The 25,186-nt window shown below is 46.1% G+C and overlaps 1 protein-coding gene across 1 annotated transcript; it reads left to right on the forward strand.

Moving 5' to 3' along the window:
• The first annotated feature begins 17,389 nt into the window (after window positions 1–17,389).
• DUSP23 (dual specificity phosphatase 23) lies at window positions 17,390–24,136 on the forward strand. The gene is made up of 2 exons (XM_062192551.1): window positions 17,390–17,764; window positions 18,964–24,136. The coding sequence occupies exons 1-2, from the start codon at window positions 17,498–17,500 to the stop codon at window positions 19,147–19,149; spliced, it is 453 nt and encodes a 150-aa protein (XP_062048535.1). The 5' UTR covers window positions 17,390–17,497; the 3' UTR covers window positions 19,150–24,136.
• The last annotated feature ends 1,050 nt before the right edge of the window (window positions 24,137–25,186 follow it).

Raw genomic sequence — 25,186 nt, forward strand, 5'->3', positions numbered from 1 at the left:
GCACAATCACAAAACATTTATATCATCAACAGAGAGTTCTGTTGGACAGCACTCATCTAGAATAATAAAAGAATTATATAGCCTTCAGCTGTCAGTCAGAATTGCTAGCCCTTCTAATTAAGCTTTTAGCAGGCATTGGGCAGCAGAAATGTTTAAATTTTAAGATTTGTCAAGGTTTTGATTACATGAAATCCCTGTTGCTAATCAGGGACAGTCCATTTCACACAGTTTCCTAAAAAATGATTCCTCAACATAGTTGAGAGAAATACCAACAAAAGCAAAGCCACAAAGTTTATTCCTTTACTCTTTCATTCAACCAACATGTACGGAGCAGTCATGAATACCAGACTTTGTCCATAAAGAAAAAAATTTGAAATAGATTTTACTAATCTCCCAGTCTCCAGGAACAAACAAATGTCAATAATTAACCCAAGAAATGTCTACTCCTAAGGAGCACCATCTTCTAGTGAAACCACTGGGAAAAAACGGTTGCAAAATATACCCCTAAGTAGCTCAAAGAATTAGTAGAGTTGGCTGGCTATATTTAATCATTAGATATAAGCCAACTAGATTACAAATATTATCTGCCAAAAATGACAACTTTGTATGAGAAAAGTTGAATCCAAGCCACTCTATTTTCCACTAAGATAAAGAGGCCATTTCTGGTTAGTGACAATAAAATTATATCATGAGCATAGAGAATAGTTATTTTTATACTTTTTATAATAAGGGCACATGCAGCTAGATCATCCACAAGTTGTTTCAAATCATTAATATACAAATTAAAAAGAAGAGTTTGAGGAAGCAGAGTGAGAACACAGTTCCATTTTTTAAAGATTAGAATTATTATCTGATCCACTAGGAGACCATCCCCTGCTCTCAAGCTAAGATTGCACAAAAACATTAGTTTTCAGATCTTCCATCCAAACTGCACCTTCTGTTTCACCCTCCCTGTCCACTCTCCACCCTTCTCCACCCTGCTCTGTGCCTTAAGAGCCTCGCTTACATGATTTACAGCCTACTTCAACAAGCTCCCTTGCCCTCTCCTTTCTAAAGGCATTCATCCAATGGGAAGCACCAGCTCCCTCCCTGCCAGGCCACCGTGGGTTGGGTACACTGCTTAACCAAAAGCTGTAGCTTGCTTCAGAAGCCCTCTGCATATAGCTAATGCTCTCCAAATTCCAGGAACTCCTCACTTCCACTGGTCATTCAGGTCCATGACTGCATCTGTTAGCCCAAGGTACTATAAAACTCTTTGTAAACTTTCCCCAACCTGCCAGTGCCACAGCTCAGTAGGCCTGTGGCGCTGGTACACTGGGTTCTAGTCCCGGTCGGGGCGTCAGATTCTGTCCTGGTCACTCCTCTTCCTGTCCAGCTCTCTGCTGTGGCCCGGGAGTGCAGTGGACCCCATGGGAGACCAGGAGAAGCTCCTGGCTTCGGATCAGTGCGGTGCGCTGGCTGCAGCAGCCATTGGGGGGGTGAAACAACAGTCCACTCTGCCTGTCAAAAAAAAAAAAAAAAAAAACACTTTCCCCAATCCTTTCTATTCTTTTGTGTATAGTTCCTTTTATTAAACTCTCTTGATTATTCAGTTTATATGGACTGTCTCCTGATAAGCCCTGTTGAAACATCAGTTCATCATTTGTTTTTATTCACAAAGACTAAGGAACAATCAATAAAGTCTACAAGCAATCTTAGAGTTATTCCTGAAAGACGTTTTCAACAAATTTTCAAGAGTGCAACATGTTTAATATTGAAATATTGCACCTAAATACAACCTAATTTTCACAGAAAATGTTAGTCAGAAAAATCCAGAGCTATGATTTATGAAAATCGTTTAAATGAAAAGCCCATAAAAATAATGGCTCTATGATTTGATAAAGCAATGTTCCCCTTTGGGAGGGTGGAGGAGGTACTGTGGCACAGCCAGCTAAGTTGCTGCTTGAGACACACACATCCCATAATTAAAGTGCCTGGGATCAGGGCCCGCCTCCACTTCTGATTCAACTTCTTGTGAATGTGCCTGGGAGACAGCACATGATGCCCCAAGTACTTGGATCCCTGCCACACATGTGGGAGGCCAGGATGGAGTTCCTGGCTCCTGGCTTCAGCCTGGACCATCCACAAGTATTGCAGGAATTTGGGAAGTGAACCAGCTGAAGGATCTCTCTCTCTCTCTCTCTCTCTCTCTCTCTCTCTCTGTCTCTTTCTTTCTCTCCCTTTCAAATAAAATGAAACTTTTTAACCAAAAAAATGTTAAATACCTAGCACAGTATCTGATTCACTAAAGTCATTACAAATGAAAATTCAGAAACAAACCCAACAGAAGGAAACCAAAGACTTACATCCCATGACGATCCTGAAAATCAACAAGTAGAACAAATATATATATATATTTATGTGTGTGTGTGTGTATATACATATATATATGGGAATGAATAGGTTGATAAAGTGTCCTGCATCATCTCCTGTAGTTATGCACATTTTGAGGACTTCCATAGAAGTGAATTCCTTTCTCAAACACCTGTCTGTAAAGGACAGTCACTTAACGGAATTTCCTCATTCTCTGTCCTGGACAATCTCCAACTTTTCTTCTTCTAGCTTTTTAAGTTTCAAGGTTAGTTTGCTCTTTTCCCAATGCATTACAGTGATCATTTCTTGTGATTACAAACCACTGGGGAGGCCAGCACATTTCAAATGGTCATTGGTCTGAAGTAGGTATCTCCTTGGCAACCATGGTACCCTGCCAATTGACCAGAAGTTCCTCTGACATATTGCTCCATAAATGTCCTGAGTGCAGTCTCCATCTGAGTTCCCTTTGGGGCCTTTTGAGATCGTCCCGTATGTATGGGAAAACATTGCCTTTGCGTCAGTTGCCACATACAGATCCCAGAAGACCATCATTTCCTCAAAGAAAGGGATTTCTTCCTTTCTATTCTCGAGTTATTCTAGATAAGTTACTGGCTCTACTTCTAGACCGAACCCATAATTTAACATCAATTTATAAGACAATGAGATTCTTCAATAAGACTATAAGGAATGAGATGTAGAACAAATTTTCTGAAAAAATGACAGAGGAAGAGTATTCCAAAGACTGCATCAGACACTGAACAATGCATTAAAAACTCTGATGACAGTACTCATGAGAGAATCCTAAAGACAAATCGTTTCAGAAATTTTGCTCTATGCCTGGAGTTGATATAAAGACCCCTAACCCTAAGATCACAGACCCAATCACCCCAGTTTGCCTGATCCTGGAGTTGTTGAACCAAAGATCCTCAAATCCAAGGGCCCAGGGAACTCCTTAAAGAAATGTTGCATGATGAACAGAGCAAACCAAAATAGAGAGAGATCAACATGTGGGGACCACCCACTATGAGCCAGGCATTACACAGCATGTGCTTACACGTGGCATCTCAGTTAATCCTGAGAAAACCCATAAAATAGAGACCATCCTGCCCACTCCACAGGCACAGAAACAGACTCTGAACAGCTAGGTAACTTTTCCAAAGATGTCTTACAGAACTAGAATTTTTACTTAGGTCTTCATGTGTCATAGCCCATTCTAATTCTGTTCTGCCACACGTTCACTAGACTTCATCCATTATTCAGCATCTTTACAGAAGGACGTACTATGAGAGTCTTTAACACATTGTCTTCACTCCGTCCATTCTTCATCTTTTACACAAAATTGTCAAGAGAATGTCAATAACATTCAGAAAACCCGAGAACCCGAGTGCACGGCATCCTCCTGGTCTAAAATTCACTAGCTATAACTGGATGCTTGACTGCAGACACCACTCTTAGTTATCTGGCTTTGCATAATAAAATACCCCCAGAGTTAGTGGTTTAGAGTATTCTATCTCATGATGCTGTGGGTCATTTGGGTCATGCCAGCTGCCTTGAATAGCCTTGAACTGGCAACTTACCTGGAGATATGGTCAAACTAGGACAGTTTGAGGCAACAAAGTCTCTCTGTGCACCTGGCCTTTTTGTAACAGGCTCTTTCACAACATGGTGATTCCAGGGCAGTTTCCAAGATGACAAGCCACAAAGTACAAGCATATTTCAAGCCTTGGCTTGCATCACATGTGCTGATATACCACTCACTAAAGCAAGTCTTACAACCAAGCACAGAATCATTGTGGGAAGGGGATATCTAGGGGCATGATATCCCATGGCATAACTCATTAAGGTTCATTATCATAGCAATGTACCACAGTCTTCCCTCTGGCCCAGGTCACTCACATTCCTGGATCACACAACACACTGTCTTCCCAAAACTACCAAAGATTTCATCTACTCATGATATCAAACTGCAGGTCCAGGGTCTCCTTCCCTGTCTTGGTTCCAGACGTGGTTGAGGCTCCTTGGATACATTTTCTCATGCAGTTCATTAGATGGGATTTCTCTCTGTTCAGGGACCCATGAACTAAAAACACAAATTTCCTGCTCCAAATATACCTATTAACACAACTATGAGAAGGTTACACTCAATAGACACTCCCATTAATTTTAAATGGTGGAAGAACAGGGAGCCACAATGCCACCACTTGTCCATAGCAATTCTGAAATCCAGCTACATGTATGTTGCAGGCCCTCCTACTCTAAGTACCAGAAGTTGTTTTGTTCTTTAACAGAGCCTTCTTCTACCCTCTGGAAATGGTTAAATCTGCCTTAGGAGGTGGACTTCCTTTTTAATAAAAATAGCCTGTGCTTGTAGCCAAGAAATGTTCTCACTTAACTTCCTCTTTCTTTGTTTTGAATCTCTGTGTACCATTTAGTCTAAACTGGTCCAATTCCCTGATAAATTCTATAGGCTTTCTATACACCCAGTTATAGTCCACTTCATTAGTTAAAAGCTGTACCTACAATTGAGACGGGCCTCTTTTTTGAAAAATGCCGTTAAAATTCTTAGAATCCTTTTAGTATAGATGAAGAGTCTAGTAGAGATCATTGTGAATCTTTCTTGCTGGGGCTAAAGCTGTGGTGTAACGGGCAAAGGCAGAGCTGGCATCCCATATGGGTGCCAATTCAAGTCCCCACTGCTCCACTTCCAATCCAGCTCCTTGCTAATGTGCCTGGGAAAGCAGCAGAGGGTGGCCCAAGTCCTTCTGCCACTGCACCCATGTGAGAGACCCGGCTGAAGCTCCTGGCTCCCAGTTTTACCCTGGCCCAGATCTGGCTTTTGTAGCTATTTGGGGAATGAACCAGCAGATGAAAGATATTTCTCTCTCTGTCTCTCCTGTCTCTCTCTGTAACTCTGCCTTTCAAATAAATAAATAAATCTTTTAAAAAATCTTTCTTGCTAAATAAGTAATATTTAAAATAAAAATAAGTCTCTTTGTGGCTTTAACAGTCTTGTTAACCATATTCTTGGTTTAATTTGCACCCTGAGGCCCTTTCTTACTTTGAGAAGCTTTTGCCAACTGGAGAAGCTGGAAATGTAAAAGAGTTTTATTTCTCAACTTACACAGCCTGGACACTCCATGTTTGCTTTAAACTCTGCTTGCAAATGGAGCAGTTCTTTCTTTAATTCATCTCTCTTCTTCCTACACTAGATTATATATAACTTTTTAAAAGCTAATTGACCCCTTCAGCATTCTAAATGGAAATTTCCTTGAGCCAAATCCAAAAGTTCATTAAGTACATTTTCTATCTGCCTAGTTTCTGGAGGTAACAGTGCCACCAGTTATTCTACTACTAAATAATATGCTTTGTCCCTTCAGCCTGTAGTCCTAGTTCCCTCTCAGGTGCTCGGGATCCACTAACTCTCTACTTGGCTGCCCTGCAGCCTCTACCAGTCAATCAGTCCCAGAGCCAGTACTACATGTTTTAGGTTCTTGATACAGTGACACACCACTCCCAAGTGCCAATTTTTACGTCAAATTTAACTTCTACGTAGCAAACCACCCCAAAACTTAGTGGTTTAACAAAAACTATTGGTTCCCATGATTCTGTAAGTTAGCTGGGTCACTCCTCTGCTGGTCATTCCTGGGATCACTCACACATCTGTATCAGCTGGGGGTGGGGGTTGACCTTGGGGACTGGGCTCAATAGTCTCACCTATCACATGATGTTTAATTCTGGGCTTCTTCATAACATGATGGTCTTGGGGTTCCAAGATGACAAGCCCCAGTGTGCAAATGTTCTTTATGGTCACATAGCCGAGCCTAGTACCAATGGGTACAAGAATAGATAAGGGTGTAAATATACAAGGAGGTATAATCCATTGCAGTCAATGCTGTAACATCTACCAAATGTCCAAAACATACGTTTCATGCTTTTCTCTGTTTCTCCAATCAGCTGTATAGTACATCATGCCCATCTAGGCATTTTTGGTTTATATTTGCTTATCTGAATTGAGATGTGGAGTTTTCAAAACATAAGAACCAGAAAGGCTAAGACTACCACAATATATAGTCTTTAGAAAATTCCAAAGACTGTAAAACAAAGTTAAGCATAAGAAAAAATAATTTCTTCCCTCCATCTTCCCATGTTATTATAAATCAAATACCTTTTCTGCCCAAAGATCTTTGGGGCAACATGAATTTCAAGCAAATGACTCTGACTCATCAATCTGATATCTGTTATGGTCATAGCAATTCTAGAAATAGATTCTATATGAATTTGTAATTTCCCTCATCCTAAATAAGTGTTTGAACATTCAAATAATCATACAATGAAGACTCTAGTATTTGCACAAGAGAAAGAGAATCAAATAGAATCACTGACATTTCAAACCCAGTATTTGAATTTTTGCTATGACATAAGTTAGACTTGATTTGTCTTTCCCATCTGAAGATATAGGTATATTTAGTTTCTTACTGAAATACAGAGAATTGGGAGTGCATTTTAAAGGATTTGAAGGCTCTCCTCCTATCAGTTATTTCCTTCAGAGTTGTTTGGGATTTTTCATCAATAGTGGTGGGTAATGATGAATACGTTCTGAAACAGACTTTCCATTAATAATGTCTTGCTTTTACGGATTGATTGGCCATAAAATTCTGTGCTAAAAGACCCATTCTTCCCTTGCTACCAATTGTGAATCTAAGAATCCAAGTATGCTTTCACTGTTTTTCCCCATGAAGCAGAATATCCCATCAGGTGTAACAAGGGATTCACTGAGAACTCAATTTGCATGTGGTGGATTTTCTTCTGTTTTGTTTGCTTGCTTGCCTGTTATACAATTAACCCTCTGCCTGAGTCTCCAGTTTTGGCAAACGGCGTTTCCACCCCAGTCTAAAAGACAACAGGAGGAGTTCTTGAGCCTGTTCTTTAGGATCAGATGGGGCCATTAATGCACTCTCTATTTGAAACACCTACTACCAATTAGTCCTGATAAGTATGTAGTGCCTACTGTGATGACGGTGGTGGTGATGGTAACAATAGCATTTATTGATCCCTCACTGTGCCAAGCATTGTTCAAAGCACTTTACACAGATTAGCACACTTAATCCTCACAACTCTATTGGACAGTATTGTCATCTGTACTTTATAGAGAAATCCAGGCAGTATAAAGCAATTTATTCAGGGTTTTATAGTTCAAAATGCCAGAGGTGGGATTTGAATCCACCACCAGCTCTGTGGCTTCAAAGAGACTAGTTTCATATAGAACTCAGAATCCCTTCCTGCATCTGTCACCTTGGGAATGTATCTTTAGCAATAAGTCACTGACATTCATATGCTTTGATGTTAGTTGACCTATTTATGATTTTCACAAATGAATAGAAAGGCAATTCTAGAAGCCTCTTGATTGTCACCTACAGCCAATGATATCTCAGCCAAAGTCTTTTTCTCCTCGATTGTCTGAAAGTCTATTTTCTTCTGGAACTCAAATGAGATTACCAGCCAAGCCATTAACAGTGCAGATATCTCATAATATCCAGTCCCACAGAGCTAGAGAACTCTCACGTGCCAGGCACTCTTCCTGGCCACCAACACTATGCACCCCTCCAACACACAATCAAAACAGGCCGCCTGCTGGACTCCGATATGCCAGGCCCCATGGTAGGTACGGAAGATAGATCTGATACTGGGAACTCTCCTTCCCAACAGCTTTGACTCCCAACTTGAGAAACATGATCAACTTAGGGAAATATCAGCCTGGAAGTAATTGGAGGAGTGGGTGTTTTAGAAAAGATTCAGACTAAACCATAAGTCCCTTCCAACCCCACCCCATGCTCTTGATTTCTCTCTAAGCAAGCATTTATTAGTTTGATTTCAAAACACACACTTGTACCTGTAATTACTATATAATGTCTGTTTACTTTTCAAATGAAAATGAATTTAAATTAATCTTGTTTTGTGAATTTCAAGGCACCCCCTGAGATAAATGAAGACACTCCAGGGTGTCATCAAACCAGTGTTGGGAATCCTTGCTTTAAAAAGTAGAGAAGCAAGCTCATTAAACCTTCAAGGAGCCAGAGGGGAGAAATGTATATAGATATATAGACAGGGCAAGCACATTACAGAAAGAGTTTTATACATATGTTATTCACTTATACATGCTATATACTACACTTGCAAATACATAGGAACAGTAGCACAACAAAATGCGATTATCGTTAGGTGAATTGTCTCACGTAAACTTGCATCAGTGCCACTCATTTCTAAAGTCTCTATACCACAGAAGTGATGCTGGAACATCTTCAAAGATTCCTCCTCCCCATATATCTTGAGTGCCATTGAGAGGCATTTGTTTGAGATTTGGAAGAAGAGACTGATATTTCCATTATTTTCCAGAAGCAGACAAATTCATAGGCAGATGAGAGGTTTAGACCATATCCGGGTTAATTTCTTGAGTCTTCCCACATTAGTACTGCAGGCTGAGACAACCGGTGGAAATTTTCCAGAAGTTCTTAAGATTTACAGTGGAATAGCTTCCAGGCCAGGTGTCTGAGAGTGTCTCCTTTGGGGACCTTTGCTACACAGTCTATCTGCTCTGCAGGCATGTACACTGTGAATCCTTCTATTGCTCCCTTTCACGCCTGAAAGCGTACAATGGCTCTTCTTGTGCTAACTGAACACCAACAAACGTAAGCAGGTAATGGCTAATCATTTCTTTTTTGTGTATATGCATTTCAATGCTTCTTCTACAATAAACATTGTGTTAGCAATTAATACTTTCAAATGTATTTAAATGTATTATGTAACAAATATTGATAGAGATACTACAAAAGCTCAAGTGGACATACTGGACGAACTGCAAGGGACCAGGGAAGCCTTCCTAGAGAAAATGTTTATTCACAAACTGAACCTGAGGGAGGCGAGGTGTTCCTGCAGGCTAAAGGTAAGAGAACCGGCAAAGGGCACTGCATGAGAACAGCTCTGCCTCTCTGACAACTCAAACCCTGCTAAACGAGATGGGAACACACACTGTCACAGAGGAATGAGCTAAGACAAGGCTGAAGAGAAACGCAGGAGCCTCATCCTGGGGGCACTTTTTCTGCCAGTCTGTAAATGCCAGAGGTTTTCTCTTGAAGACAACAGGAGCTACTGAAGACCTAGAAAAGTAAGTGGGAGGGTGGGGAGTGGGGGGAGGCCAACATTGTGGCTTAGAAGTAAAGCCACTGCCTGCAACACCAGCATCCCATATGGGCACCCGTTCATGTCCTGGCTGCTCCACTTCTGATCCAGCTCCCTGTTAATGGTCAGGAAAAAGCAGCAGAAGATGACCCAGGTGCTTGGTCCCCTGTCACCCACATGGAAGACCTGGAAGAAGCTCCTGGCTCCTGGCTTTGACCTGGCCCAGCCCTGGAAGTTGTGTAGTTGTGGCCATCTGGAAAGTGAACCAGCAGGTGGAAGATTCTCTCATTCTCTCTCTCTCTCTCTCTCTAATTCTGACCTTCAAATAAATAAATATTTTTTAAAAAAATTAAGTGGGTTCCATGAAAGTGACTGTAGCTGCACAGAGGAGAAACGTGTAGGGGCTGGAATAGAGGACATCAGTGTGGAGATCCACGTAGGAGGTGGGTCCTCAGGACATTCTGGAAGGATGGCATTTGGATGGGAAGGTGGTCTACTCTGCAAGAAAGGCCAGGGTGGAGGGATGATAGAAGACTGCCAATGGCTCCTTTCTCTTTGCCCAAAGTTGCAGGGATACTGGAAGCACTTGAACGGTAGAATGACTAAGGCAATTTCTGCCATGCCTGGAACGTAGTTTTAAGATGGAGATAGGAGGAGTGATGTTTCAAGTATTCCTCCAGAAAGGAAATCTGGGAACCAAGCCCTTCCTTGGAACAAAAACAGGAAGGGCAACCGCAAACTTAAATGTATTTTTCTTGGACATCTTGCTAACCTGCAAATGAAGCCAACAGACTGTTCTCATCTGGGAGGTTAGGTACTTCCACTTGGCCTCAGGCTTTCCCCCAGGCCACTGAGGCCCCTCTGAGAGCTGTGCCTCTGCCAAAGGGCTCCTCAGCCCACATCACTGCTCAGCCTAAGCTTCTCAGGTCTAGAAAGAAGGCACCTGGGGACCTCAAGTCATCACCTCTACGAGCAGCCCCTGTGTTCAGGTGCTGCCCATGAGCATCAAGCAGAAGGGAAAACAGCACCGCAGCACAAACAGGTCTTCTCAGACACACGTGTGCCTGTGACCTGCCCAGGGCTCCTGCAGTCTCTGGTGGGGCCGGAGATTCTGCATTTCTCACAAGCTTCCCTGTGTTGCTGACTGTGCATTGCACCTTCAGAAGCACTGGTCTGGAAGTGGTTGGAGCAAAGGCCAAGAGTTTGGGAAATTACCTAAAGGAAACCAGAGGGAGGCTGACAATTCCTGAGCACCATAGATTTTTTCCTATCTGTTGCATCTGCACTCGAAAATGAACCTGTCTACAGTTGGAGGTTAGAAACTTAGAGGGGAAGAAGTAATACAGTGGTGGGACTGGCACTGTGGCGCAGTGGGTTAAAGCCCTGGCCTGCAGCGCCGGCATCCCATATGGATGCCATTTCAAGTCCCGGCTGCTCCGCTTCCAATCCAGCTCTCTGCTATGGCCTGGGAAAGCAGTGGAAGATGGCCCAAGTCCTTGGACCCCTGCACCCACGTTCCTGCCTCCTGGCTTTGGATCAGCTCAGCTCAGGCCAGTGCAGTCATTTGGGGAGTGAACCAGCAGATGGGAGACCTTTCTCTCTCTCTCTCTCTCTGGCTCTACGTTTCTCTGTAACTCTGCCAATAAAATAAATCTTAAAAAAAAAGAATACAGTGGTTTAAAAGGTCTAACATTGCAACCAGCATATTAAAGATAAGAAAATAAGTAAATAAGAGGACCTGGGTTAGCTTTCAGTTGCTTCATAACAAACTACCACAAACCTACTGATTGAAGAAATACCTATTGATTATGTCATAGGCCTGTGAGTTAGAAATCCAGATACAGGTTAGCGGGATTCTCCACTTCCACTCAGCGTCTCGTCAGGCTGACTTTAATGGGTCAACCAGGCTGAGACACTGCTGAGGCTCCAGACAGCATGAATGCAGAAGTGAGAATCCACCAAAAGTGGTTTTAATGGAAAGGGGGCTCTTACCTAACTAGGTGCCCCCTCTTCTCAGATTCTGCTCTCACCTGCTTTTGTTGAAGAGCTTTTCAGAAACCAAAGCCTGGCCCGCAATGCCTTCCCTGCCTGCAACTCCCAGAACAACAGCACCTGGCGTAAGGCGGCAGTCCCCAACTTCCTCACTTGACATTTCAATGTGCTCCTGGGACGGTCTAAGGGAAAACCACAAATTTTGGGCAATAGAATTGTCAAAGGAACAAGAAATCAACTAGTAAATTGTGAGATTTCAGTTATACTATGTTTTACAACAGTACACAAATCACCAATTTTTCAACAAGACAAAGCAAAAAGGAGGAACAAGGAAAAGCTATCAGTGCCATCTTGTGGAAAGACCTATATTAAATGTCCGAGGTGATCTGGCCACACCCAGACCATTTCAGAACCCCAAAGCCAACGCACACACAATAGACACCAGGGCAGCATCACTATTTATTTGTAGGGCAATTGGTAGAGATCCTGTTTTTGGTAGATGTCCTGTTCTAATTTCTTGCTTCCTGCAGCATAACCAGTTTTTAATCTCTAACCATACATATTCCATCCCAACACCATCCACCCCCCAACTACCCTTGTTCCCTTAGACAGTATAGTTCTCCAAATATAGAAAGTGTGACTTATCATAGCACACACAGACGTATGTCACAATTGCTTATGTCTCTTTCTGTTTAAATTGACTTTGATCTTATATCACTTCTTGAGTTTATTGGAAATGGCTTCTCTTCCTTTCTTCAAACTGAATATTTTCATCAGCATTAGTTACTCACTGCCACATAACAGATGTGATGGCTTAAAACAGTAAATATTTGTTATCTCAGTTTCTATAGAAGGAGAGGCTTAGCCAGGTAATTGAGGGAATCCATGAAATCATAGTCATGATAATGAGCAAATATTGTCTTGATGGGTTGGATGACCCACTCTCAAAATAGCTTACTCACTTATGTGACTGCTGGTAGGAGCTTCAGGTCCTCACTCCATGAACTTTTCTCATCCTCACATGGAGGTCAGCTTCCTCCAAAATGCTTCCCATGGCAACTCTTCTTCCCAAGACAGAGCAACACACACACACACACACACATGCTTTTTATGACCCACCAAGAAAGTGACACACCATAATTTCCATGATATTGTCAGGGTCCAACGCAGTCACGACACGGTCACTGTTCATCGGTTCTCAAGGAACTTTATATTTGTGGGGAGAGAAGGAAAGTGGGGAGAGGAGAAAAGAAGAGGAGGGGCCGTGGCGGCGCCCAGATCCCAATGTCCCTTTATGCTGATATCGTCCAATCAGATGAAAGGGCGCGTATAGCCTCAGGTCGAAAGTTCATCTGTTTCACCTGGTTCTTCCTAGTTGTTTATGCAGAGTCCATTCTGTTTCAACTTCATCTGTTTCACCTGGTTCCTCCTAGTTGTTTATGCAGAGTTCATTCTGTTTCAACTGTTTCACCTGGTTGTTTTCGTAGGCCTTGTGGTCGACCGATTGCTGCAAGCTATATAGATGAGGAGGTTCTCACAGGTGGCCAGCCCCACAGATATCTTATTGATACCCCGAAACTGGCCCTATCAGTGTAAGAAAGGACTTCACAAAGCAGGGAATGGCCCATGGGGGCCATCTCAGAGGAGGGCTACCACACCACTCCTTCTTCATAGATTCAGTTTATAGATCAGTGGGTTCCAGCTGGGAAATGTGCCTTAGACACAGGAAAATCACAGCATTTAGGACACTGAGAATTCTGACTGTAGTCCAAGGCCCATAGAAACCCAAACCCAAGCAATCCTTTGCCTTCATGCGACATAGGACCTTCCTGGAGGAAAGAGTTCTTTAAATCGAATTTCACCTGTAACTGCATCAAGCCTATCAGGGAACTAAGCCTTCAACATGAGCAAGAACTAGGTCAAGAAATGTGTGTGTGTGTGTGTGTGTAAAATAACTGGGGTAAGGTGGGTGGAGGACAGGATGCCTTAAAACTTTCTGTTGGCCAGCGCTGCAGCTCACTTGGCTAATACTCCACCTACAGTGCCAACACTCCGGGTTCCAGTCCCGGTTAGGGCACTGGTTCTGTCCTGGTTGCCCCTCTTCCAGTTCAGCTCTCTGCTGTGGCCCGGGAAGGCAGTGGAGGATGGCCCAAGTGCTTGGGCCCTGCACCCGCATGGGAGACCAGGAGGAAGCACCTGGCTCCCAACTTTGGATTGGCGCAGCGCGCCAGCCAAAGTGGCCATTTTGGGGGGTGAACCAACGGAAGGAAGACCTTTCTCTCTGTCTCTCTCTCTCACTGTCTAACTCTGCCTATCAATCAAAGGACAGAGAACAAAACAAGAATGGGAGACCTCACCTTCCATATGCCTCTCCTTGTGGTTCCAGACCAAGCTTATCTTCCCTCTCCCCCCACCCACTGACTTCTTTTGTGCTTGTTATTTTTCCTGAACAATTATCTCCTTAATATATATTACCTGATTGTCAGATGATGATGATTGCCTTGATGAGCAATTTAGTACTTTATTATATGTTCTGAGAATAATTATATCTAAGTCTAAATCCCCCCAAGTATGTTGCAAATTCCTTGAAGTCAGAGACATTACTTAAGCTTATTACTCATCCTATCATCAGTGTCAACAGATTTTTTTCCAGGAATACGTCCCCCAACACACTCATACACACACTGTCATAGACATGCACACCGCAGGAACAATGCTCTATAAAGAACAAGTCTTATTTATCCCTTTTTTACAAAAATGGTAATTAGACTTGGCTGGGATCATACTGACACAGTCATTCTTTCCTTAAAAGCATAGACATATGACCAGCACATCTCAAAAAGGTGCCACACAACACTCAACCCATGCAAATAAAGAGAACCACAAATGCACATTGTCACCTTGTCCTAATCACATTTGCCCCTCCTCAGCAATGTAGGCACACAGCCTTGTCATTGCCTCCCACTAACTTAATTTGCCATTTATTTGATCATTGAAAATTTTTGAGCAGTTCTGTGTCAGTCTCCATATTAGCTGTGTAGAGTTCAAACCTGGAAGTAGTAGTCTTGGTTCCTTTGCAAACAGTAATCCCAATCCATTGTAAGAACCGCCATACTGGGAAGGCATCCTGATACAACGTGAGATAGGAGACGGAGACACAGAGTCTAAACCTTCCTGAGGGTCAAATAACCCTGTACAGAGGAAAGAGGGAAGAAAGGCAGTATCCTGTGTAGGGAAACAGAGGGACAGGATACTGGGGTTCTTAGTAGCAGGGGTTCTGGCCAGGCCACCGCCAGAGATGTTTTGTTCTTATAGCTTGAGACTCCCTGGTCCCATCACAGAAAATTAAATGTCACTCTCTTGATGAGGGACACAGATGAAACAATCACCCTGGCCCTCTCCATCCTGGGTCTACGGGAGGGGAGCAGCAGAGGAGGGGAAGGAATTCCTAAAAAGGAAGCCTGGCCTTTCCATAGGGAAGCCCTGGTGTGTGGTTGGAAGCATTTCCAGCCCTGCAGAGCCCATATGGAGGGAAGTCGCTAACAGGGGCTCCGGGAGAGAGGGAAATCTCTCTGCAGAAGACAGGCTTTGGACAGGACATCAAGGAGGCAAGGAAGGAAGGGTGGGAAGAAAGAAGAGTAAGGCAGAGGGATGAATGACTAACTTGCAGGGAGCAAGAGCAGGAGTCTTGTCTCCAGGAGCAGGGCAACAGAAAGCCTGGGGCACAATTACAATGAGAGAAGTGGAGGTGGGGTGACGGGCAGCAGAAAGCCTACAGCTGGGGAGGGGGGGAATGAATTGAGGTGGGCTAGAGAGACTGATAGGGAGTTCTATGGGACCGGGAGTGCAAACAGGAAGAACTTAATCAGGGCTGTGATGCTGTGGAATGGGAGCAAAGGGGAGATGGGGCAGCTCCTGGAGCCGGGGAGAGAGCCGTTGTGTGCAAATGGTAAGTGCATTTTCCACAGGGGCAGAGCACACTTTGAACTCTAAGGGAGGAGAAATCCTTTTTCATTTTGCTGGGGCCAGAGGTTTAAACGGTCAAGTGTGTTTGTCTGAGGCAGAAGGGGAAGAGGGAAGGAAGGACCTGTGCCTGGCGTGTTAACCAGCGTCTCTCAGACTCAGATTACTCACGTACAAAATGGACATAGAGCACCTCCCTTCCAAAAGCACTTAGCACAGGGCCTGACACTGTAGCAAAGTCAATAAGAGTTTTCATAGTTACAGTCACTCTGCATCCCTAGAAGCCCAAAGATTTGCACCTTTCAGAGCTCAGCTAAAGAAGCTGTGTTCAGATCTAGGTCCCCACCTGACAAGAGCAACGCTGATCAACTCCAGCCTGCCCAGTGGAGGGTGATCCAGCCAGCCTGGAAACCCTGAAATAGGAAGAAATGTACACTAGAGAAAAAATTAAGAAAGCCCACAGGTATCTGTACCAGTTCATATTTGGGGTGTGAGGATGGTTACATGATGAAAAACTAATTTTGTTTAATTAACAATTCTGTGCTGTTAAAGATTCATCTGTTGGTCGAGTTCCCGAGCCTCACCCAGGAGACAGTGGCTTGAGATATCACATCATGCCAGCAGAGAGCACCTCGTCATCCCATGCCAGCAGGAAGTAGTTCTAAAGACAGATCATCAACCCTCTACCCCTCCTGGACTTTTGGGGCCAATGTAATCCCATACAACTCTTGCTTTATAAAAAAAAAAAAAAAAAAAAAAAAAAAAGGGGGGGGGAATGTTAGTAAAACGCCACAGTCATCTATGGCGCAATCTATACCCTGAACACCATACTAGGCTCTGGCCCCCCACCCCACCCCACCCCTCGTCATTGCTGAAAGCCAGTGACCACATGGCCCAACCACTGGTGTCAGCTCCACCCCCATCCTAAAGAGATTCACTGCTCCTATTTCCCTACCCGACCCCCATGCAAAGGTTTAACAGGACCCGTTCCTGAACACAGGGCCCTCTCTTGATCTCTCTCTGTCTCTTAATCTCTCTCCCTCTCTTTCTCTCTCTTGATCTCGCTCTCTTATGCTCTTTGTCCTTCTTCGCCCCTTCCCTCCAGCCTTTGGGTTTCCCCCAATAAACCCTTTCCTTAAAAAAAAAAAAAAAGTTCCTGAGCCTCTTCAGTGCCTGAATTTTCTCATGTACAAAATGGAGTTAATTAGATCACCTACCTCATTATCGTGGTGACTACATGAATTAATACATGTAACATACTTAGAAGAGTAGCTGGCAAGTAGTAGATGCTCAGTATACATGAATTGGTTGGTTATTAATAGTAGTACTACAACTGCAGTTATTGTCTTGGTAAGATCTCAGAGTGCAAGAGGGTAGCCCAGAATTCTTAGTAGTTCCAGCAATGGGAAAATAAGGATGGTGTCCGTGCGGTGCTGATTCCCTCATACTGGGAGAATTCAAAAAGCCATACTGATAACGCCTTGTCAGTCACAGGAGAGATTGCCCATCCCCCTGGACAAAGTATGGCCAAGGCCTTAGGGAGGCAGAGGCGGCTACCCAGAGTTGCAGTAACACCAACACACCGCCAGGGTGCAGCAGAGCCCGACCCCGTGTTGTCTCAGCCACAGAAAACAATTCATTCGTTCCAGGTTTTCCTGCTTGGCTGTTTGGGTTGCGCACCGCTGCAGTAATCCCGCCCATTACTGATGATGCAACCAACCAACGAGTGTCCTGGGCGGGCCTGGAGGCGGTGGGGGACGGGGGGATCGCGCTGCCACTTTGCATTGCTCAAAGCCTGGAGGACCGCGCTCTAGCCACGCCCCCGGGCGGCTCGGCCAATCCCCAGCGGCGGAGCGGACCCGGGGGCGGGGTCCCGCAGCCCACGTGGCCAGGTCAGCGCCGAAGCTGCGTAGGTGGCCGGTTACTGCCCGCCCGGATAGAGGTGACGGGAGGGCGGCTCTAGCAGTGCCAGCCTCGCCCCGGGTGACCCCCAGACCTGCGTCCGCACCCAGCCATGGGAGTGCAGCCCCCCAACTTCTCCTGGGTGCTGCCGGGCCGGCTGGCGGGGCTGGCGCTGCCGCGGCTCCCCGCCCACTACCAGTTCCTGCTTGAGCTGGGCGTGCGGCACCTGGTGTCCCTGACGGAGCGCGGGCCCCCGCACAGCGACAGCTGCCCGGGCCTCACCGTGCACCGGCTGCGCATCCCGGACTTCTGCCCGCCCGCCCCCAACCAGATCGACCGCTTCGTGCAGATCGTGGACGAGGCCAACGCGCGGGGCGAGGTCAGCGGATGGGGTCGGCGCGGGGAGGGCGGGACTCGGACGGACTGGGGACGAGGGCGGAGCTGGCTGCGGGGAGGCCCTTACCGGGAAGAGGATGGAGACGCTACCGAGGAGCGATGGCGAGAGGGGCAGAGGCTGGACAGACTCGGGAGAAGTGCAAGGTGAAGTCAGAGCGAGCCTGTTTTCCGGTTTCCGTAGCTATGATCTCATACCAGGTCACTTCAAAAAGTTCAGAGAGCAGAATTGAAAGGTAAGCTCCTTTTGGTTCCAAAAAAATCTGAACTCCATGAAAAGTATTTTCATGATACGTATTTTTCATGAACTTTTCTGACAACCTTTTGCATAGGTTTCAAAATTTTTTGCACCACAGTAAATTTCATTTCATTTTCCACAAGCCTGTCAAAGCACCTGCATATGTAATATTAAATTTTCTAGCGATCACATGTTTTAAAGAATAGAAACAAGCAGGTGAAGTTAATTTGGATAATATTAACCTGGGAAGTCAGAAATATTATCATTTCAACATGCAGTCAATGTAAAATTAAAAATTTGTTTTTCATTTTATAAGAAAGGTATAAAGAGATGAAGAGAGATCTTCCACCCACTGGTTTGCTTCCTAAATGCTTGCAACAGCTAGGTCTGGGCCAGACTAAAGTTAGGAGCCCACACTTAGTCCAGGTTCCCCGCGTGGGTGGCAGATACCCAACTACATGAACCCAGGGGTTCACATTAGCAAGAAGCTAGATCAGAAGTGCGGTATCCAGGAGCAGAACCAGGCACTCCAATATGAGATGCGAGTAGGGAGTAATGCCCACTTCTAAAATAGTAGGCAGCTGCATTCCTTTTATTGTACTGCCTCTCCAGACTCAGGTGTTTTACCCCACATGGCATTTGAACTGGCCACATTTTAAGTACACAGGAGCCATGCATAGAGGCCCCTGTATTGGATAACACAGGTAGAAGGCTGTGGGGATGGAGGCCAGGAGCCTGGCTCTGGAACCAGCCACTTCAGAGGCTTCCTAGCCACTGGGGTGCAGGGACACCCTCCCTGACTGATGTCACTTGCCCTCTGGAGGCATGGAAAGAGCCCTGGGGCTGACCCTGGGGAAGCCACTGTGGGGAGGGTACTGGTCCCAGTGAGCAGCACAAGAATGGTGGGGAGGATGTTGGGCTCCACACCCTCAACTTCTTCTTCACAGGCGGTGGGAGTGCACTGCGCCCTGGGCTATGGCCGCACTGGCACCATGCTGGCCTGCTACCTGGTGAAGGAGCAGGGCTTGGCTGCAGGCGATGCCATTGCTGAAATCCGACGCCTGCGACCTGGCTCCATCGAGACCTATGAACAAGAGAAGGCCGTCTTCCAGTTCTACCAGCGAACTAAGTAACAGCCTCGGCACCCTTCTCCGGACTCCTTCTGTCCCGCCCTGTGGGGTAGAGGGGGCCGGAGATGAAAGGAAGTGGACTAAAGGATTTAACTTTGCGGCTCCTGGCCGGTTCAAGAGACTCAAATAGCCACCCCTGCAGGCAGGTCCTGGTTGACGGGATGGCTGGGACCCTGTTGAGGTGGGAGTTGAAGGGATCCCTGAACTGTTTTCTTGAAGCAAATAACCTTCAAGAACCAGCTCACAATGCATAGCACTTCACAGGGTACTCCCACACCTTGTTTTCTCTGCATCTCACACAAGGCCAGAGATACAGGAAAGGCAAAGGCCGGTTCCACTCTTTGGCTGAGGTGGCCAAGGCTCAGAGAGCCCCCAGGAGAGTGGAAGGATAGATCACAGCTACGACACATGTGTTCTGCCTCTTGAAAATGCTGAAATTCTGTGTATCTTGATATGGCTTCTGGAGCAATGGGCATTGAAAAACATGCAAACCTATGGCACCTGAGTCCCCCCCCCCCCCAGCTTTCTCTAATGCACCCCTGTTGGCACGACCCCTCAGTCTAGGCCCACCTGCCCCACAAATGTCACCCTTGTCCCTCTCAGTACAGAGAAGGCCTGGACGTCAAGCTCACAGGTGACCACCAACTCCGTCTCCCTGGGGATGGGCCCCTCCTGCCAGCCTCAGTGCTGCTAGGCTCATGTGGCATCTCCAGCCTACTGAGCCACCCCCACAATATCAGGCCTAAGGATGCAGATCGTTAATGATTAAATGAAGACCTCCACGACTATGAATCTTAGCCATGTTCCTCAGATATCATCTCCACTTCTATCTTGCTGAGTCCCATTGTGCCATCAGTATATACTTTTGACATCTAACAGATGGGAGGAGTGGCATACACCAGCCAAATGGACTCAATTTGCTACAGTGTCTGGGTGAATTCCCGTCCTCTTGTGCCAGAGTGGGCTGGGCTGGATAAGGTAGAATTCATCGTGAAATACATAGTAAGTGCCTGTGTGGACCAGGCTCTGTTACATACAGAGGCTCCCCAGTGGGATGAGATGTGGTTTCTGTTCTCAAAAGCTCACAACCTCCCAAGAAGGTGGACGTAGAAAGAGCTCAATCACATAGAATGGACTCCGCAGTAGACCTGCTTTGCAGGTAGAATGGAGACAGAGGAGGGAGGAGGTATCCCCCTGCAGACCCCATTTCTGAGGTCTAGGTCAGACCCAGGACCAAACTACCTACTCCTACTTCTTTCCACCACCACCTCCCAACTCAACCCCATCCAGCTCACCCTTACACAAAAGGTAAATCAGCCAAAGTCTCCCTAGTCAGACTAAGATGCCCTCCCCCCGTTGCCTTCTGTGCATCACATCTGAGAGGTCAGTTCCTTCACTTCATCCTTTGGACCCCACCGAGTTTACCCAGGTGAGGACATCTCCCAAGGAGAAGAAACCTACAGTTCCAGGCATTCAGGCTGCAACAGAGGAATGAAAAATAGTGCAAAGAGAGGATGCACCGAATGAAACCCTTGGCCTTCTCTCCCCAAAAGCTTTTCCACCCTACCCACTCCGACCAGCATGGCCCCATTGTGTTTCTTGATGCAAACCACAGCATCCTCCAAAGGAACCTGTGTGTGTGTGTGTGTGGTCATGTGAAGGGAGTGGACAGGAAGAGAGTGAATGGCTCACTACCTGTACCCCTCCCCTTTGTTCTGAGGCTTACCATGATGGGAAGAGAGGTAAGAGGCTAGAAGCTGCCTCCCAGTGTTCACTCTGCCCTGACCTGCTGGGGCCATACAATCAGTCCTCATCCTCTCAGCCTCTCTGGCCCTATTTTACTCCCCGTCCCTACATCCCCTGCACTGCAGGAGAGGAATGTGTCCTTGTCTCACTCCCAAGGCTCCTTTGAAGGAGACAGAAAATTTTTCTAACCCCATTAAAGCCCTGTGTGCAGCCTCCATCCCCATAATTTAAGAAGGTCTCCTCTGCTTCGAGAGTTCCTCAGGGAAATAAACATATAATTATGTGCTTAAGGAAATCGCTTTTTAAATAAGTAAGAGTTGACTTGAAATGAGAAAGTCTGCCCTTATCCTTCCATCTACCTTGAGAAGTTAGCCCAGGGCTACCTTTAGGTTCATTCCCACTCCCAATTTTTTTTTGCCTTCTCATCACCCACTCATCTGTGTGTGTCCACCAGTGAGGGACAACAGGCTAGCCGTGGCCTTTCCCCCCTTCTACCCTACAGAGTTGCTGGGTGAGAGGAACAAGGTGGCTCCATCCGGAACATCTGCACTGCATCTGACCAGGGTTTCTCAACCTCAGCACGACCGACATTTAGGGTTGAATGATTTCTTGTTGGGGGTGCTGTCATTGCAGGGTGTTTAGCAGCATTCCTGCCCTCTACCTGCTGGCCTTTCCTCGCATCAGTAGCACACCCCGCCCCCCAGTTGTGACAACCAAGAGTCTCTAGACATTGCCAGATGTCCTCTGAGGGAACAAAATGTGGCCCAGTTGAGAACGTGTGCATCAGACCAACAAGCACCAAATGCAGTCATCAGTGTTCATTTCCTATGGGAATAGACTTGGGGACATCCTTGGGTCATTTCTCCTGTGGATGCACAGCCTTAGTAGGGGAGAAAGGACCAGATCTGATTGCATTACCTTCCCAAGCAAGGTCTGGCAGCCCACCCGCATTCCTCAGTCTTTTCCCAAGCAACTGGGGGAGACACCAGTGACTATTCAAGGGGGGTTCCGTCCTCAATGAGTTGCCTAGCTGCAGTACATCTACTCCCACTCCTGTGTTTTTCAACTTCCATGCCTGCTTATTCTCTGTATGTGTTCTGTGCTGAATGCAGACTCTTCTGTTTGGAAATCATCTCTCCCTATCATCTGGGCTCTGTTCCAGTCTCTCTTGGATTTGTCTTCCAGAAAACTGGATTCAAAAAGAACTGGAGTCACCAGGGGAGGGGCACCATCCACACTTTTCTTTGAAAAGATTCCTTCTGGCCTAGTTGTCCCGCATCCACTCCCCCTGCAGGATACCCTTGGGTCCTTGTGCTTCCAGATTTCATGACTGCCTGACAGGCCATGGATCCCAGCACACTACTGCCTGCTGCCGAGAGGACTAGAAGGGGAGGTGAGCCCACACTTGCACATGCACTGAGGCTGCCCACACCTCCCCTAGAGCTAGCTGTGATCCCTGCCTGTACAGCTGATCTTCCAGCTGCTCATAACATGTAAGGATGCTGTCCACAGGGGGCTCATCATTCATCTTCCTCTGGCTGAGGTCTGTTCATGCAGACTGTCCCATCTGCCCCCCGCCCAGTATCAGCAAAATCCAGTCTCCCCAGGACAATAATGAGCGGAGATTGATCCAAACCATACACTGTTTCCCAAGATGAACTGCATCCAGTTGCCAAGCGTCAAAGCAAACCTTCTGCTGTCTGTATCTTGCCATTCTTTCTGAGAAGGAAACTAATTTGGTCTCACAGGATTGTTTTTGTCACAGAACAATAGCAGTTACCACTAATGCATTTCAACTTGGTCCTGACCGTACTTTGCCTACTTACGTGATCATAATTTGCCTCATTTATGAAGTGCTTCCCATGTAGCAGGTGTTTCTATTACATTACTTTATATTATTTTATCCTTACAACAACTTTGCAAGTCAAGCATTTTCCTTTTTTTAATACACAAGGGGACTGAGACCATGCCCAAATCCACACATTTATATTGAAGGAGCTGGAATACAGATACAAGTTGTGTTTGGGAGTCCACAGTGGGTGCCTGCCAGTACTATCTCTGGCTCCAATGACATAGAACTGTGTGCCTTCGTGATCAGAGTGTGTGGTCTCATGGGCCATCTTATCTGCATACCCTCCAAGTTCCACCCTCTTCATCCTCTTGGGATTTGTTAGGAGATGACAGAACAACCTTGCACCTGAGGTCAGTAGCAGCCCTGGTGCTAAAGTCAGTAGCACCTAAATTATGTGCTGCTCTTTAAAATTTGGCCTGAGCACTGAAGGCCACCGTAATGAAAGTAATCCATCAGGGCAGTTCTGTCCCATCTGCTGAAACCTGACCCAGAGCACACGGATGTCCTTTGCCAGCATGGCATTCTTGAGGCATGTGTGACCAGCATCACCCTCGGAAACGCCTTTCATGTCTGATGACTTACTAAAAACCCCAATACTTTCTCTGACTTCATTGTTGTCTGAGCTTTTAATGCATGCCAGGCACTGTGCCAAGTACTTTACAGACATTATCTCATTCAGTCCTCAAGGAAAAGGCAATCCTGTGAACAAGGTCCATGAGAATAACCAGTACACAGTTGAGGAAACAGACCCAGAGAGTCTTAGGAAACTTGCCCGAAGACACACAGTACAATAGGCTTCAAACCCGGAGCTGGCTATAAACAGTCTTCCCTCCTGAGAGCAGAGACCAGACACTTTGTCGTAATTAGAAAATAGGTAACAGCCTCTGTGTTGGCAGAGTCCAGGCATCTGGACTCACGGGGCTATCAGCAGAGCTCTGTGATCGCTTGGCTTCCCTGAGTTCAGGCCAAGCATTCAGTAGCACAGCTCTGACTTGGGGGTGGGCTGGCTACCAACTCAGCTGTCATCCCTCACAGGCTTCTGCCTCAAGCTCCAGTACCATCAAAAGTGCAGGCCTCTTTTGCTTTAGAAATGAGCCGCCAAGCCCTTCTCCCATTGCTTCAGGGATGTTCTGGCCAACGTGCATTAGAGGCATGCTCTTGAGAAAGCAGCATGCTGCGCCTAGCAAGCAGAAGTTTGACAAATTCTTGGATCCCCCATCCATGCTTGGACTTGACAACAGCTGAGTCTTTGTGACAATAAATTGCTTAAATGGCTTTAACCTCTCCTCTCGTCTCTCTCTCTCTCTCATTCTATTTTCCCTTCCCTTATTCTATCATCACGAATATGTGACTCTGAAACAAATTAGTGGCATCACCTCTGAATTTTCAATATGTGGGCATTCCATATGGCAAACAGTTCTGGGATTTTTTCCCCATAGGTTTGAGAATAAACACACCAGTGTGTCATCTTTACCAATAGACATTGAGTCAGTGACTGCTCCAAACCCAAGGTCACCTCATGGGAAGGGACAGTCAGTGCAGCCATCCCACAGGTGACACCATTCACCCCTGAAGTAGGTTTTTGTGTGCCTTTGGGGTCTCCCACCCCCCAGCAAACACATTGATTCCTGTGTTTTCTGCAGGTACTTTTCAAGGAAGTAGCTGATGCTGGGTGCAGCCTAGTGCCACGGAATAGAATTTAACAAAATGACCACCCTGGAATCATGCCAAAGGCCAAGCCATTCTTAACCATGATCTGTAAGGATCTGAGGTCCCACGTCTTTCCTACCTCCCCTCCCTCACCTCAGCTGCTCCCCTCCCTCACCTTTGTTTTTTCTGTTTCACCTGTGCTGGGGATCCCCAAAACCACCCCGAAAGGACTCACAGTACTCAGAAAAGCTGATCCACTCCTGTTCACAGTTCACTGCAGTGAAAGGACACAGGTTAAAATCAGAAAGGCAGGAGCTCAAACAGGGCAAAGGCCCGAAGCAGCCAGGCCCACATTTCCAGATACCCTCTCCCAGTGGAGTCACATGGACAGCACTTAATTCTTCATCAACAACGTGTGCCACCATACATGCCATCACCAACCAAGGTGATGCCCAGAGCCTTGGTGTCCTGAGTTGCACTAGGGGTCAGACTGGCCTGCATCCTCAGCCTGCATCCCCAACAGGGGTCAAACTGCAAGTGGCCTGGGCACATTAAAACAGGCACATCCTAAACTATGAGCATAAACTATCTGCCCTGGCCAAGGTCTCAGGAGCACAAAGACACTCTTACGAGGCAGGATATTCCAAGGGCTCAGAGGATGTCTCTTGGGAGCTAGCCAGCAGGCAATGCTGAAGACCTTTGGAAGTGCAGGGATTGGGAAGCCCGGGACTGCTGAGCTAACCTTTACTGCACTCTGTCCACGCGACAGTCTGGGCACCTGCTATTCCTTTT

This window comes from Lepus europaeus, chromosome 5 (genome assembly GCF_033115175.1).
Source record: "Lepus europaeus isolate LE1 chromosome 5, mLepTim1.pri, whole genome shotgun sequence".
NCBI classification, from domain to species: Eukaryota; Metazoa; Chordata; class Mammalia; order Lagomorpha; family Leporidae; genus Lepus; species Lepus europaeus.